Source organism: Acinonyx jubatus, chromosome B4 (genome assembly GCF_027475565.1).
Source record: "Acinonyx jubatus isolate Ajub_Pintada_27869175 chromosome B4, VMU_Ajub_asm_v1.0, whole genome shotgun sequence".
Taxonomy (NCBI): Eukaryota; Metazoa; Chordata; class Mammalia; order Carnivora; family Felidae; genus Acinonyx; species Acinonyx jubatus.
Window position 1 is genome coordinate 119,064,520 of NC_069387.1, and position 18,249 is coordinate 119,082,768.

Here is an 18,249-nt window from a genome sequence, read left to right on the forward strand (position 1 = left end):
GAGCCCCTGACCTTAAAGAGAGCATAGCTAACAGCCTGTGGATATACAGCTTGAAGCAGCAGTTTAAAAGTCACGTGGAGCTTACAGGAGGGAAAGTCAGTTACTAATCTGAGTTCCCTGAGAGACTTTTCTAGGAAAAAACAAGCTTTTCTATGAACAAACAAATGTTCCTTTTCTAGGAACATTTCACTCCCCTACCTCTCATCATAAACACACAGCCACCTGTGAGAACTAGTGTGGCGCCTGCACTCACTTCCTAATTTGCTTACACCATACCCTGCCTCTCCAGCCAGACCTGCCTCGGTCTGTGGATCCCCTCTCCCAAAAGACCCATGTAAACCTTGCCATCACTGTATCTCCCCACCTTCCATGAAAGACGTGGGCACCTTGTTAAAACTGTACCCATTGCCCGGGGACTCTTTGTGGAGTGAGCCAGCTGGCCAGGTCTCCACTTCAGCTGTGCCTTTCATGTGGAGGAGGACCTGCACCACCTAGTTAAAAGTGCACAGCTGGTCTACTTTCAAGAACAAGGGATGTAGCTGACATCCTGAACACAGAGAAACACACAGAGAAACTAGACAAAATGAGGAGACAGAGGAATATATCACAAATGAAAGAATAGGACAAAACCACAGCAAGAGACCTAAGTGAAATGGATATGAGTAACATGTTTGAGAGAGAATTTAAAATACTAATCATAAAGATACTCACTTGACTTGATAAAAGGGTGGAGGACATCAATGAGACCCTTAACAAAGAGATAGATAACATAAAAAAAAAATGAACCAATAAGAGATGTGTAGAACATAATGAAATTAAAAATAAACTTGATGGAATAAATAGGCTGGAAGAAGCAGAGGAGTGAATTCATGAACTAGAAGACAGTATTGAAAGTAATAAAGCTGAAGAAATGAGAGAAAAAGAATTATGCAAAAGGAGAATAGACTTAAGGAACTCAGTGAGTCCATCGCGCATAAGAGCATTTGCATTATAGGGATCCCAGAAGGAGAAGAGAGAGAAAAGTGGGGGAAGAAAATTTATTTGAAGAAATGATGGCTGAAAATTTCCCTAATCTAGGGAAGGAAGCTGATATCCAAGATCCAGGAGGTGCAGAGATTCCCCCAACAAAATCAACCAAAGGAAGTCCACACCAAGACATAGTAATTAAAATGGTAACAAATAGTGATAAAGAAAAAAATTTTAAAGCAGCAAGAAAAAGAAGACAGTTACATACAAGAGAATCCCCATAAGGCGATCAGTGGGTTTTTCAGCAGAAACTTTACAAGCCAGAAGGAAGTGGCATGATATACTCAAAATGCTGAAAGGGAAATATCTACAGCCAAGAATACTCTTTATAGCAAGGCTATCATTCAGAATAAAAGGAGAGACAGAGTTTCACAGACAAAACCTAAAGGAGTTCATGACCACTAAACCAACGCTGTAAGAAATATTTTTTAAAAAATTTTGACAGTTGATTTATTTATTCTGAGATAGAGGCAGCGTGAGGTTGGGAGAACCAGAGAAAGGGAGAGAGAGAGAGAGAGAGAGAGAGAGAGAGAGAGAGAATATCCCAAGCAGGCTCTGTACTGCCAGCACAGAGCCCAACATGGGGCTCGAAATCACAAAACTGTGAGATCATGACCTGAGCTGAAACCATGAGTTGGCTGCTTAACCAACTAACTGAGCCCCCCAGATGCCCCTACTAGAAATGTTAAAAGGACTCTTAAAAAAGGAAAGACCATAAGTAAAAGTATGGAAAGGAAAAATCACAAAAGCAGTTAAAAAAAGAAAAGTATTTCTTGGCACAAGAACAGACACTCAGATCAATGGAACAGAATACAGAACCCAGAAATGGACCCACAAACATATGGCCAACTAATCTTTGACAAAGCAGGAGAGAATATCCAATGGAATAAAGACAGTCTTTTCAGCAAGTGGTACTGGGAAAACTGGACAGCGACATGCAGAAGAATGAACCTGGATCACTTTCTTACTCCATACACAAAAATAAACTCAAAATGGATGCAAGACCTCAATGTAAGACAGGAAGCCATCAAAATCCTCGGGAGAAAGCAGGCAAAAACCTCTTTGATCTTGCCCGCAGCAACTTCTTACTCAAGACGTCTCCAGAGGCAAGGGAAACAAAAGCCAAAATGAACTACTGGGACCTCATCAAAATTAAAAGCTTCTGCACAGTGAAGGAAACAATCAGCAAAACTAAAAGGCAACTGACAGAATGGGAGAAGATATTTGCAAATGACATAGAAGATAAAGGGTTAGTTTCCAAAATCTATAAAGAACTTATCAAACTCAACACCCACAAAACAAATAATCCAGTGAAGAAATGGGCAAAAGACATGAATAGACACTTCTCCAAGGAAGACATCCAGATGGCCAACCAACACATGAAAAAATGCTCAACGTCACTCATCATCAGGGAAATACAAATCAAAACCACAAGGAGATACCACCTTACGCCTGTCAGAATGGCTAACATTGACAACTCAGGCAACACAGATGTTGGTGAGGATGCGGAGAAAGAGGATCTGTTTTGCATTGTTGGTGGCAATGCAAGCTGGTGCACCCACTCTGGAAAACAGTATGGAGGTTCCTCAAAATACTAAAAATAGAACTACTCTACAACCCAGCAATTTCACTACTAGGCATTTATCCATGGGATACAGGGGTGCTGTTTCAAAGGGACACATGCACCCCCATGTTTATAGCAGTACTATCAACAATAGCCAAAGTATGGAAAGAGCCCAAATGTCCATTGATGGATGAAAGGATAAAGAAGATGTGGTATATATATACTCGGCAATCAAAAAGAATGAAATCTTGCCATTTGCAACTATGTGGATGGAACTGGAGGGTATTATGCTAAGTGGAATTAGTCAGAGAAAGACAAAAATCATATGACTTCATTCACATGAGGACTTTAAGAGACAAAACAGATGAACATAAGGGAAGGGAAACAAAAATAATATAAAAACAGGGAGGGGGACAAAATAGAAGAGACTCATAAATATGGAGAACAAACTGAGGGTTGCTGGAGCGTTTGTGGGAGGGGAGATGGGTAAATTGGTAAGAGGCATTAAGGAATCTACTCCTGAAATCATTGTTTCACTATATGCTAACTAATTTGGATGTAAATTTTAAAAAATTAAAAATTAAAAAAAATTATTTCTGTAATCAGTCAAGGGATCCACAAAATAAAAGGATGTAAAATATGACATATGACACCATGTAACTAAAACATGGTGGGAGGGAGAGAAGTAAATAATGGGTTCAAACTTAAGTGACAGTCAACTTAATATAGACTGCTATATACATAAGATGTTATACATAATCCTACTGGTAACCACAAAGCAAAACCTCCTAATATGCAAAAAATAAAGAGAAAGGAATACAAGTATATCACTAAAGAAAAGCAGCAAACCATGAAAGAAGGAAAATATCAGAGAAAACAACTATAAAAACAACCACAAAATAATTAACAAAATGGCAATAAATACATATCTGTCAATAATTACTTTGCATGTAAATGGACTAAATGCTCCAATCAAAAAAGACATAGGGTGACAGTGGATAAAAAAAAAAATAAGACCCATCTATATGCTGCCTACAGACTCATTTCAGACCTGAAGACCCCTGCGGATTGAAAGTGAGGGGATGGAGAAACATTTATCATGCAAATGGGGGTCAAAAGAAAGCTGGAGTAAATATCTTCTCCCATTCTGTCAGTTGCCTTTTAGTTTTGCTGATTGTTCCTTCACTGTGCAGAAGTTTTTAATTTTGATGAGGTCCCAGTAGTTCATTTTGGCTTTTGTTTCCCTTGCCTCTGGAGACGTCTTGAGTAAGAAGTTGCTGCGGGCAAGATCAAAGAGGTTTTTGCCTGCTTTCTCCTCGAGGATTTTGATGGCTTCCTGTCTTACATTGAGGTCTTGCATCCATTTTGAGTTTATTTTTGTGTATGGTGTAAGAAAGTGGTCCAGGTTCATTCTTCTGCATGTATTTATCCAAGGGATGCAGGTGTGCTGTTTTAAAAGGACATATGCACCCCAATGTTTATAGCAGCACATCAACAATAACCAAAGTATGGAATGAGCCCAAATGTCCATCAATGGATGATTGAATAAAGAAGATGTGGTGTGTGTGTGCGTGTGTGTGTGCATCCACACACACACGCACACGCACACACACACAATAGAGTATTACTTGGTGATCAAAAAGGATGAAATCTTGACATTTTCAACTACATGGGTGGAACTGGAGGGTATTATGCTAAGCAAAATTGAGAAAGACAAATATATGACTTCACTCATATGAGGACTTTAAGAGACAAAACAGATGAACATAAAGGAAGGGAAACAAAAATAGTACAAAAACAGAGGGGGGGACAAAACATAAGAGACTCTTAAATATGGAGAACAAACAGAGGGTTACTGGAGGGGTTGTGGGAGGGGGATGGGCTAAATGGGTAAGGAGCATTAAGGAATCTACTGAAATCATTGTTGCACTATATGCTAACTAATTTGGATGTAAATTTAAAAAAAAATAAAAACAGTAGTAGCAATATTTAAATCAGACAAAATAGATTTTAAAACAAAATCTATAAAAAGATGCAGAGAAGAACACTATATAAATAAAAGCAAAAATAAACTATTGGGACTACATCAAAATAAAAAGTTTCTGTACAGTGAAGGGAATAATCAACAAAACTAAAAGGCAACCTACTTCAGAAGGCATTTGTGAATGACATATCTGATAAAGTGTTAGTATCCCAAGTACATAATAAACTGATACAACTCAACACCAAAAACCCCACAAATAATTCAACTAAAATATGTACAGAAGACATAAATAGACATTCTGCAAAGAAACAGACACATGAAAAGATGCTCAACATCACTAATCATCAAGGAAATGCAAATCAAAACTAGTGAGATAGCACCTCACACCTGTCAGAATGGCTAAAATCAACAATACAAGAAATTAGTATTGCCAAGAATGCAGAGAAGGGGAAACCCTCTCGTACTGTTGGCAGGAATGCAAATTGGTGCAGCCATTGTGGAAAACCGTATGGGGGTCCTCAAAAAATTAAGAATAGAACTACTTTAGAACCCAGGAATTGCACTACTGGGTATTTACCCCCAAAATACAAAAACACTAACCCAAAGGGATACATGCACCTTTATTGCAGCGTTATTTACAATAGGCAAATTATGGAAGCAGCCCAAGTGTTCATCAATGAATGAATGGATAAAGAAGATGTGGAATACATATATACACATATACATACATACAGTAGAATATTATTTAGCCGTAAAAAAGAATGAAACCTTGCCATTTGCAACAGCATGAGTGGAGCTAGAGAGTGATACTAAGCAAAATAACTCAGGGAAAGAAAAATACCATGTGATTTCACTTATGTGGAATTTAAGAAACAAATGAGCAAAACTAAAAAAAAAGAGAGACAAAGCAAGAAACAGACTCTTAACTATAGAGAACAAACTGATGGTTACCAGAGGGGAGGTGGGTGGGGGGATAGGTTAAAAAGGTGATGGGAATGAAGTTGTACATTTGTTGTGATGAGCACTGAGTGATGTGTGGAATTGTTGAATCACTATATTGTACATCTGAAACTAATAGAACACTATATGTTAACTCTACTGTAATTAAAATATTTTTTAAAAAGAAAGAAAAAAAGTTTCTCAATTTTTATTGAAAATCCAAATAACCCAGCAACAGTTTCTAACCAAATAAATGCATATTTTCCCAGGATTTTGGGCAGAATTTTAATATTTGACTTTTTTGGGTCTCCATTCATAAAGCTTTTGTCATGATAACTGAGGATGTCCACTTTTGAATGAAATAATGTTCAGTATATAATGCAATGTGAAAATCAATTGGTATCAAAATTGTAGTGTCATTAGCATCCCTTAAGAAGTTGAACCATAGTTACTTATGCTGCCTGTATCTCATGCCAGAAAATAATTTGGCATCTTAGCCATTCAGAACTGATTTATTTAATATAATGCTTCTATTTCTCATTCCAGGTTTAAGTTTATCTATTCATGGGGCTGAAAAGCGTTTGCAAATCCATCAACGGCGAAGTGTCGCAAGCCGCCCAGGGTCACGTCGCCTGCCTGTGGTCAGGCATTCCTCACTTCCACCAGGCAGAAGGTCAGTAAAAATGGAGGCAAGCTCTTCTGGAATCACTAATGGGAAAACCAAAGTCTTCCGCCCAGGTAAGGCATGGGGAATGGTCAAGACACCCATTTTAGCAGCAACTTAATGCTGCCTGCATTATATCTTGTTACCTAATTATGCCATACTTCCAGTTAAACTTGCCTTTTTAAACAGTTTTGTTTTTTTCCTTGTCTTCTCTTTGGTCAGTGGTAAATGTCACCAAGACCAGTAAGAGAAAGAGCTTGACGTGTCAGAAAAGGTTAAGACTACATTCTACCTACAGTGGTAGAATCTAAATAAAAATCCAAGTGAGTAAACTTTCAGTTCAAAAAAACCATATTGTACAATAAAACAAAAGAGAGATTTGACCACTTTCTTGATCATTTTTTCTATGATACTCCAGGGAAAAAGCCAAGCTAAAAATGCCCACTTTGAATTGTAAGTTATCTGGCTTGCCTTGGCTATATTCTCTGGAGATTAGGAGAGCATACTGGAGCTGTATTAAGTTTCAAGGCTCTGGAAAATGTCTGTATTTCTTTAAAATGTTAAAATGAGTCGATATTAAAATAGGTAATTTCAACTAAAAGGTTTTATTTGCTTGTGTGGATGAGGAGCTCATCTAAGCATTGACTCATTCATTCATTCAGTGAATTTAATGAGTACCTGCTCTATGCCAGGCATTGTTTTGGGTGCTGAGGCAACATTTCTGACAGTCTGATTCATAGGCACATTGATTGAATTGTGAGGCAGTTCAGAAGTCCTTTAGTATAACTGTCATGTGATCCTTATTCCTCTGTGTTATGTTTTGACAGGTGGCTACCCAGCCTCAACTAAAGCCAAGCCTCCATCTCTAGATATGTCACACCATCTCTGTCTCAACTGATGACCTTGTTTCCTAACCTCACTGAGCTACCCCAGGGCTGTGGGGCATTAATTACTGAGGATTCCTTACTCTCCACCTCCAAATTTATCTCTACTTACTTTCATCAGACTTCTCTTTCCTCTAGTTTTCAGAAAATGAAGGTCTTCCCACTGTTCTTGACTAAGCCTTCCCCTGTGGGCTTGGCCACCCCTCTTCTCTTGAACCTCTCTCAGGAGGGTGTGTACCCTCATTCTCATCTTTTCCCCTGCTTTACTGTTGGCTCTTCCTCCTCAGTCTATGAAGAAGGCTTAAGCTTCTCTCATTCTAATGTTTTTATTTGACACTGTCCTTTTCTCTCTACTGCCAGTTTTCCTCCTCCCTTTTAAGCCACCCTTGTAGAAGAATAGTTTTATTTTCTCTTCTCTCTCACTTCTCAGCCACTCTTGAACCTAGTACAATCTGATTTGTAGATCATAGCTGTTCTTGAGTGACCTCCTTAGTGACCTCCTTTTATCGTAGTGTGCTGAATGGCAGACTCTTCTGATACACCAGACTGGGTGCTTCAGATTGCCACTGCTTCCCCACTACACTGTTCCCTGTCTTCCATGATAGCCTTCTTTCTTGGTTCTCCTCCTACCTCCCTGACAGGTAACATGGGTGGTTTCCCAGTCACTAGCATCTCTCTCTTCCCCTTGCTTCCTGTCCTAGTACATTCTTCATATCAATCCAAAATGATTCATCTCTACTCCTAATAATGCCATTCACCTTGTTGGTCCTACTGATTATGAGGTAAAGTTACAACCTCTGAGCATGTTAAAAACAAATGCCCTTGCTGATATAGTCCTCCTGCCTCTCATCCTTCATTTGTCCTCCCTCTGCCTGAAACTTTATATTCTAGTATATCAGTCCCAGTTCAATCATAAAAGCAGAACCAGTAGAAGATGGATATTTAGAGATTTATTTCAAGGAATTGGCTTCCATAATTGGGAAGGTATATAGGCAAGTGTGAAATCCACAGAGCAGGCCATCATGAATGGCATGCTGTAACTTTTGGGCACAGGTGAAGCTGTTGTCAATACGAGGAATTTCTGCAGAGAGGCCTCAGCTCCGCTTTTGAGATCTTTCAACTGATTGAATCAGTCCTCCCTAGATTATTTAGGATAATCTTTCTTACTGAAAGCAACTGATTATGGACTTTAATTGTATCTACAAAATGTCTTCACAGGAACACCTAGGTTAGTGTTCATTGAGTAACTGGGGACTGTAGTTTACCCAAGTGGTTGCATCTACTAGATCATCACATCTAATCAGACTGACTTGCTTTCAACTCTCCAACATATGATGCTATTTCATGTCTCCCAACCTTTGTTCATGCTGCTCTCTCTAGGATGCCCTGGTTTTGCTCCTTTGTCTTTTAACATTTTTAAACTACCTGTCTCTCTACCATAAGGTCTTCAAGGACAGAGATTCTGGCTTATTTATCTTTGTACTTTCAATAAATATTTGCAGGGGAGGATTGAACTGAACCTTCATTAGCTGTTTTTCAGACTACTACAATAGTTTTTCTTAATTTTTTTCCAGCTTTATTGGGGTATCATTGACAAATTTTAATACCTTTATAATTGTTCTACCTGCTTTTCATTGAACAAATATTTATTTAAGGTACTCTTAGGTTGCCAGGTACTCTTTAAGTTTTGGGCATACCTCATGGAATGAGGAAGGAGTCTGATAGTTTGAGGAACATTACAGAGACCCTTGAGCCTAGAGTGAGGGGGAAACATCAGCGTAGATAGAGACCAGATGGAGCAGGGCCTTGTAGACTATTATAAGGTCCTAGAGCTGTTTGCAAAATGGGAGTTCTTACAGGTTTTTGAGCAGAATAATCCCATTATATGACTTAAATTTTAAGAGGACTACATTAGCTATTGTGTGAGAATACACTACAGATGGAGAGGGTGAAAGGGGAAAGGTCAAATAGGAGGCCACTATAATAGTCAAGTCAAGGGATGATGGTAGCTGTAACTAGGGGTGACAGAAATGGTAGTGAGAATTTGGATTCTGGAAGTATTTTAATGTTGGGTCATCAAGATTTCCCAATGAGTTAGATGTGGATTAAGAGAGAAAGGAGAGCTAAGGATGGCTCCAAGATTTTTGGCCTGAGTAAATTGGGCTGGTATCAACTGAGATGGATAAGGCTGCAGGGGAAGAAGATTTGGTGAGTTTTAGGGAAGAAGTAGGGCCAAGATTGGAAGTCTGGTTATGGACATGATAATAATCCAGAACTGGCCAGATCACGTGAGTGGTGGAATAAGCATGTCTGGAGTTTGAGAGATTGGTCTGGGAAGGAGATATAAAATCAACTGTTGTTGACATATAAATGGGCTTTAAAGCCATGTAATGAAAAGAGATGACAGAAAGAAGTAAAGATGGAGAAGGGGAGAGAATTAATGGCTGGAATTTGGGTGACCCCAATAATAAAGGTAGGTGAGAACAAAGACCAAGAAAGAATGACTGTAAAGGATGTTGAGAAACTAGAAATTACATGTTTTGGAAGTAAAGAAAGTTAATCAAGAGTTGAGGAGTGATTATGTAGTTTAAATGTTGATGAAAATCAAGTAAGATGAGAGCTAAGAGTTGGCCATTGATTTGAGTAAAGTGGAGATCCATGGTGATTTTGATAAAAACAGTTTTGGTGCAGTGGTAGGGATGAACCCCTGAGTTAAGTGTAAGAGAGAATGGAAGGATATGAATTAGACATTGTGAATATGGACAACTTTTTAAAAGCCATTTTTCTGTGAAGGCTAATGAAGAAATAAGGCCCTGGCTAGAGAAGAGGTAAAGTCAAGAGAGCATTTTGTTTTTTTCAAAATAGCATATCTCCAGCAGATAATTTATGATGTTCAGGATAAGGGAGAATTCATGATGTGGGTGTCAGTGAGAGATGAGGGCTATGCACAATAGAATCATGAATAATTTATCTGTGATAACAGATGGGAAGGGAGAGTATGTGTGGCTGTTGACAGGGTGACGAGGGTCTAAGAGTTCTTTCTTACTGTATCAGTTTTATCTGTAATGTGGGAAGCAAGGTTATTACTAAGAATGAGAATAAAGCCTTGTTCAGAGAGGGAGGGAGAGGGAGATGATATGATGATGTGTGGAATGGGCAGGGGAAATACGATTGCCAGCCAATCCACATTAAAAGCCCATTTGAGATTCATGGTCATGAAATTAAAGTAGTACAGGTCATCATGGTTGTGTGTTGTTCTTTAACCTTGTTTAGAGACATGTGTGAAGACATAGAACAGATGGACAGTTATATTTAGTCAGGGTTGTGATTTTGCCAAGGAATTAAGAAAAGAGAGGGGGTATCAAAGGTGCATAAGAGGGAATGAGAGCAATCAGTTATGTGATTCACGCTTGGTAAGGTGGGGAGTGAGGCCATTAAGGGGATAAGGAACAGTGGAAAGTTGATAGATCAGTTGGTTGGAGGTTTCAGAGGGGTTGGAAGGGTGTCAAGGTTAGGATAGGAAGAAGAGCTAGAAAGTTAAGAGGTGGTTATGAGAGAGTGGAATGCTTGGCACTGATATTATGGAGGGGGTTGCTGTTATTAGTAATAACAGGGTCTAGACTAGGGTATGAAATGAGTGGCTCTAATAGGGTGGAGGGCAAGAGTATTGGAGGAAAGAATTCTCAGAGACTTGAGAGGCCAGGGTTTGGGAAAGATCACCTGTATAGATACTGAAATGGTCAAGAATTAAATAGTGTTTGGAAGAGTGATAATAAGCCAGGAGTTTACCTCATCAAGAAATGAGGGAGCATGGCCTGGAAGGCAGCAAGTAAATGCAATGAAGAATTGAAGGTTCATATAACAACCTGAGACTCAAGGCTGGGGATGCTTAGAGAAAAGGAAAGAACTGTGGTCTAAAGGTGGCATTAAGACTCAATGAGGATATTTCCTCCCCTCCAGGTCCATTGGTGTGAGGACCATAGGAGAAAAAGAGTACCATAGGAGAGAGCCACAAGGAAGCAGTGGCCTGTGGAAGAGCCAGACTTTCATAAGAACAAGATAATGAAGGGAACATTCGGAGAAAAGACTGATTATAGGAGGAGAACTATGGAGGGCCCAATGGAAGGGTTTTGGATGTTGGGGAATTGCCTTCCACAACTTTCTTTAATTATTTTTCTGGACCGTCTAAAGTTTTCCTCCAAATAAGACCATTAATAATATCCCTCCTCTACTTAATAATCTTTATGGCTGTCCAGAAGAAAGCGCAACCTTGTGAGTCCAGTTTTTCAAGCCCTCTGCTCTTTAACCTCTCCCAGTTTTTCTGGCTTATCTTTTGTACTCCATAACCTGTCTTATTCTATTTTAACCATCTACAGCTCTTCACTGTTTCTCACATAAGCTCATGTCACTTTTGAAATGCCCCTTTCCCCAGTAAATCTCTACCCAGCCCTTATCATTACTCAAAATGTAACCCAATACCACATTCTCTCAAAAGTCTTCCTACATCTCACTAGTCAGAATTGACCTCCCACTTTCCAGTACTTCACACAAATTGGAAGCCTTATCAAAGTCAGTATGTTTTTTAGACTTCATAGTTCTCTTGGAATGCAGGAACTGTATTCAATTTATCTTTGTATTCTCCATAATTCAGAGAAGGTTTTATTAAATGATTATTTGCTGTTTGTTGAAATCTATTCCACCCCCTGGGTATAGGTTTGCATTCTGAAGTTACACAGGATAAATCTAAATTCTTTCAAATGATGTTCCTTTAGTTGTTTAAAAACTCATCTTGAGCTATTTGCCAACTGAAACATTTCCTAGTTTCTTCAGTTCTTCCTTCAATGATACGGTGTTAAGATTGTTTACCATTCTACCCACTTCTGCCTCTTTGAATTTACAGTGCCCAGAATTACATAGAATATTTGTTCATCTCTGACCCAGGTAGAGTTGAGTCAGTGTTTACTTGACATCCTATGCTGAAATTAATGTAATAAAAATTTAAAGAAGTATTATTTGCTAATGGTGTAATGTCAGTGTGGGATAATTTAGCATATCTCATGTCACTGATATCACCTTAAGAACACATCACTATGTTTATCCATAATTTTATCATAGATATTGAACCCTACTTGCATTGGATAATGGTAGAAAATATAAATAAGGCCAATTCTTTAGCATAGAATTATAATTAAAATTATATCAAATAAGTTATAATTAAAAACCCAAATACATATATTTAAAACTCCTCTTCTGCAAGATAGATGTGACTTCAGTTACATCCTTTTATTTTTAGTGTACTTAGCAGTAATGCATCCTAGCTCTCTGTTGAGAGATGATAGAAGAGCTCTCAAACTTATTTCTAGCGAGTCATAGATTTTAGAAGCATCATGGACATTTTAGTACTATTGAGGCCTATCAAGTGATTCATCCACTTTTTCACAGTTAATAATCACAATTCTCAAAGTGCTTTCCAAAAGCTCACTCAGACTGGTTGTGAAGTACAAAAAGAAAAAACAAGAGAGCCTTGTAGATCTTCTGTGCTATCAGCTCTGAACAATTTCAGTTAATTTATCCCCCTTTGAGTTTATAAGCATTTCTGAGTGCCTACTATATACAAATATGTATTTGGAAGATAACTTCTTGGGACTGGAATGGTGTAGAACTCTATTACACTTGGACCTTAGGGAGCTTACACTCATGTCCAAAGAAACAATCAGTCAGAGTTCTTTGGTTATAAACAACTGAAACTATTTAATCCAAGCAAAGAAGGAATTTAAATCTGGAAGATATGGATGGAAAGCCTATAGAAACCAGCCTTGGAAAAGGAACAGAAACCAAGAAATAAATTACTTAATTATCTGAAATAAATGAACCCTTACCATCTGTCTTAGTTATTTATTATTTTTATTACCATTTGTCTTAGTTTTCAAGACTTAGGAGAGACAGTCTTATTGGCCATGCACCTTTTCCTTGGTTGGGAGGTGGTGATGAAAGAAAGGATAGGACAGAAGGAGACTTCTCCCTTCAGCTTTTATAATAGGATTGTAGGACCCCTTGATTTCTCCTCCCGCCTGGGCTACATGTAGTAAGGGAAAGACACTGTCCCAAAAGGAAATAGAGGTGATGTTAGAAAAGAGAAATGCACATAAAAGAATGTCCACTACAGGGACCTGTATGTAACCTGCTGTAATAGAAGTCAAACTGTTTTAAGGGCTGGAACAAAGATAAAAGTAAAGTTATAGGAATATTCTTATTTGGAAAAATCTAAGAAGGATTCACAAGGCATATAATCTACAAATTGGACTTCGAAGGTCAATTAGAATATCAACAGGAGGATAGATGGATGGCCATTCCTATATAGGAAAGAGCATAATAAAAGAGACAGTGCATTATACTGGTTATGAATGCAAGCTTTGTTGTTAGAGATTTTGAACCCAGATATGTTACCTGACAGCTATGCAGACTTGGGCAAATGACTTAATTTCTGTGAATCTCAGGTTTCTCACCAGGATATTAATACCTATTTCATGGCCTTAGGGTTGCCGGATGAAATACAGGACTCATAGCAATTTCAGATAAACAGCAAAACTTTTTGGTGTGTGCCCCAAATATTGCATGGGGTACACTTATAATAAAAAATTACTAGCTGTTATTTGAATTCAAATATAAATGGGCACCCTGTATTTTTATGCACTATATCTGGCAACTCTATGTAGCACTGTTAGGACAAGTTAATAAATTCATTAATGTAAAATGTTCAGTATGATTTTTGGCACATAGTAGGTGCTCAGTAATAAATGGTAGTGATCACTTTTGTTCTCACCATCACAGACACAGTTCAGAAGCCTGAAAATGAATATGTCCCAGAACCCTCTCTTGCTTGGTCACTCTACCATAGAGCAGTTTTCCAGTTAACTCATGCTGGAATGAATATCAGTTAAGACAGCTTGTCACTGTGCTGTACTGACACAGGAGCCCTTTACCTCTATCTTGTATTGTGTGGTTTCACTTTCCTTCTGATTGTTTCAGATGTTGTTCTTGTGTGTTGATTTTATTTTGACCTTATCTTTCAGCCACTCATAATTAATGCATGTTATTTTCTATTCCCCTTTATAGGCAAATAATAGAAGTATTAAATGGCACTGGGCTTGGGACTATAATTTAAGGGTCAAGAGTAGAGTAAACTGAAGCATTGATTGCAATCTATTGAATTTGAAACCATAAAACTTGGTGTGAGTATAGATCACATTATCCCAGTTTAATGATTATGCCATATAAAATAGAATTAGAAGCCTTCTGCAATCTGAAATATTTCTATTGCCTTCCCTTAATCTGTTAGGCCTATCATACTGTCCCAGAGAAATATTATTGATCCCATTATATGTCCTATATTCTCTTTTAGAATTTGTGAAATGATTTTTTTGCTGATACGTTTCATGGTTTTCCAAATAATTTCTAACACAATTTCTTTTATCTTTTAAAACCTGAGCAGCCCTTTATGCATGATTATGTAGACATGGTATCTAAATGCTGGGACAAGTCAATTTCACACAAGAGGAACTTTAGGGTTTTGTTGTTTCCAGTGATCTAGAATGTCTGTAGTTCTGTCTGTATACAGAGGTGTTAAATGTTTGACATAAATCAAATTATAGCTATAATTTATTAAGCACTGTATCATATTCTCAACCTCAAGAACTGTTAAACTGCTTGAATTCCTTATCTCATTTAATTCCCCTAATATTCTCTTGCTGTTATCCTCATTTTATGGCTGGGGCACATAAAAGGTTAAGTAATTTGCCCAAGAAGATACAGACAGTAAATGGTAGAGGCAAGATTCCAAATCAGGTAGTTTGATTTTGTCATTCAGTGTGTGATGTTACCTTCTTCTTCAAACAACTTGGTGGCTATATATTTCTAGCAAGTTAGTGTAGCAAAGTCTTGGAAAATTTAAATTAAAAGACCTGTAATAGTTAAAACCTTGATGTAAGAAGAACTTACTGAAAAAGGGACCAGTAGGATTCCATTGGAAACTTATCTAAGTGATGCTCTACTTTTTAACTTCTTTTTTGTTGTACTCTGCATTACACTTGGTTTTTTTTATCCTCCCCTTTTCTAGTTCCAATATTATAAAACACATAACCATTGCCTTGAGTTTTAGTGATTACTTTCTGGCCCTCATGTCAAGGTCTGGTCTCAAATTAGGGAACAGATTGAACTTAGAATTGCCTTTCATGTTTAGCAGGAGCTACAGTGAAAGGGACAGGGAGAGACAAGGAGCAAGTAGGGAGAGATTTAAAAATGGACAGCCAAGAACGACTTGTGTCTTTATTTATTATTAGAATTTGTTAATGCAGCTCTGTCAGTGCAGAGCTGAAGCTGGGCTCAAACTCACAAACATGAGATCATGACCTGAGCCAAAATCAATAGTCGGATGCTTAACTGACTGAGCCACCCAGGCGCCCCTAGACTTATATCTTTCTTAAGAAGCCACACTAAGGCTGACTTGTCTCTAGTTCTGCCAAGATGAAAGTCAAGATTCAGCTCATTCCTTAGAGAAAAAAATAAGGAAAAAAGGAAATGGATGGCCATTCTTTACAACAATAATAATCATGATACCACTACCTCACATTAGATGATGCTCCATTGTTTCCAAAGGGCTTTCATAAATATTTCTCCTACATCTTGCTAAGTTCTTTTAGCAGTCTATGAGGTGGAATTATCCTGATTTTACTATGGGTCAGGAAATGAAATTTCTTGTCCCAAAGTACAAAATTAATAATTGATGCACCCTGACTAAAACCTACGTCTTGTATTTCTTATGAGTGTGTGTGTGTGTGTGTGTGTGTGTGTGTGTGTTTTAAACTGTGACACTTTTTTCCCCTTGAAGATGAGAATTACTTGAGTGTGAAATTTTGGTGTTTTTCTCATCATCTTATCTGGAAAGAAAAAATTGAGAATTGTGGCCGAAACTTTTTTACTGAACCTGAGGAACCTGGCTGCTCTCCTTGAATAGATCTGAAGCTTGGGTGAAATTACATATTTGTTTTATTTGTGAAATGGATTTTGGGTGTGACTGGAAGATAAGATCTTCCACATGGCTTTGAAATTATGTGGTAAAAAATTTATAAGAGTTACTTTGGACTTCTGTTTTATTTCTCATTGAATTGAAGGTGAATGTGGTATCTTTCAGAACAGTCAGTGGTGGGATTTGGAAATAACACTAATTATCCTTCATTTGAATCTCTTCCTCTTTAAGTGTTTTTTTTTGTGATGTGTGATGTGAGTTTAGTAAACAGGGGGTGCTTAGGAAAACAAGCTATTTTGGGCATTGGTATCTGTGTTCTTTGCTCTCATTTGCTGAGTAACAGAATTGTGTTTTCTAAAAATATGTACCAAATTCTTCCCTTAGATATTTGCATTTTTGTTTCCCTTTGCTTAGAGACATATGCACATATTTTGACTTATATGATGCATGTAGAGAGAATTTTCTGAAGTCTTTTCACAACCAGTTGAACACACAAAGTGAGTGAAGAAAAGCTACAGAAAAGGCAGCCCCAGGGAAAACAAAATGACTAATTTCTGGAACAAGGATTGTGTTTTGTGCCGTATAAAACTGTATCTTCTGCCTGAGGTTATTTGAAACAATTTTATATTTAAGAAGCTTGGAGAGGGGCGCCTGGGTGGCGCAGTCGGTTAAGCGTCCGACTTCAGCCAGGTCACGATCTCGCGGTCCGTGAGTTCGAGCCCCGCGTCAGGCTCTGGGCTGATGGCTCGGAGCCTGGAGCCTGTTTCCGATTCTGTGTCTCCCTGTCTCTCTGCCCCTACCCCGTTCATGCTCTGTCTCTCTCTGTCCCAAAAATAAATAAACGTTGAAAAAAAATTAAAAAAAAATTTTTAAGAAGCTTGGAGAGATTTAAATAATAATTTAACTAAAGATCATACAACTATAGGGGCGCCTGGGTGGCTCAGTCGGTTAAGCGGCCGACTTCGGCTCAGGTCACGATCTCACGATCCGTGAGTTCGAGCCCCGCGTCGGGCTCTGTGCTGACAGCTCAGAGCCTGGAGCCTGTTTCAGAATCTGTGTCTCCCTCTCTCTCTCTGACCCTCCCCCGTTCATACTCTGTCTCTCCCTGTCTCAAAAATAAATAAACGTTAAAAAAAATTTTTTTAAAGATCATACAACTATAACTAGTTACCTGAGCCCATAATTGTGGTAGGTAGTTAATAGTAAGCTTCTATTCTGCTTAATTTCCTAAGTTAGAGGTAAGAGTCATGTACAAGATGGGCAGAACCCTAGCGCTCATGAAGCTTGCTGTCTTGCAAGGCCATACTCTTTCATACGTTCATCTCAAGCCCATCTATAGATTTATCATGCAAGAAAGTAAACAACATAATAGTAATGCTGAAGGTCTCATGTTTTCTATTCTGCAACCCCTCCTAATCCTAAATACTGTCTTCTCTTCCTCTAAAGAATGCCTGTCATCATAGCAACAGAACTCACCAGCTAGGATATTGCAAAAGCCCCCTGCCCACCCACCAAGAAGCCCTGCCTACAGAACTCACAAATCTTTCCTGCTTTGTAGCTTTGCAGCTCTGGTTTCCAAACTCTCTTTGGAACTGCTAGTGCAAGGATGCATTATAATTTAGGAGATTGCAGTCTTGCCAGTCCTGAGAAACATGGAAACAGTTTTGTTGAAAGTCAGCCATTATTGGCTAAAGCACTGGGATTATTATTTCCATTTTAGACCTGAGAAACTTCTACCCGCTATTAATTAAATGCGATTTTCCAGTCAGGATCCAGTCCAGAATTGAGTCCTTAGAACTACTCAATGTTAAACATTTGAAAGAATATCTTTAGCTAGTGACTGGTATGGGTGAATCAGTCTGTTTATTCCTATTAATACAATGCTGAGCTTTCTTTTGGAAGAGAATAATCTTCCAACATTACTAGATTTATAGTTATGAAACACTAATATGAAAGAGTGTGATTTGTGTGTCTTTTCACAATAGTACTTATGGAGCATCCTCTATTGTAAAGTCTTTTTAGCTTGTGGCATATTAAATAGATTTTGGTAAGCACCATAAATGAAGGTAAGACACGGAGATGGAAAGTTTTTTTAGAGCCAGCGGAATATCCCACATGTGAATCTAGGGTTTCCGACTTCAGATCCTTGAGAAGAACTGAAAT

General features: G+C 38.2%; 1 protein-coding gene across 5 annotated transcripts in view; it reads left to right on the top strand.

Moving 5' to 3' along the window:
* ANO4 (anoctamin 4) overlaps positions 1-18,249 on the top strand; it is a 412,471-nt gene that overhangs the window by 176,881 nt on the left and 217,341 nt on the right. For all 5 annotated transcript variants that reach the window (XM_027071002.2, XM_027071003.2, XM_027071004.2 and 2 more), the window contains one exon: positions 6,060-6,251. In XM_027071002.2, coding sequence (XP_026926803.1) covers positions 6,060-6,251 — 192 coding nt within the window. The remainder of the gene's footprint in view (positions 1-6,059; positions 6,252-18,249) is intronic.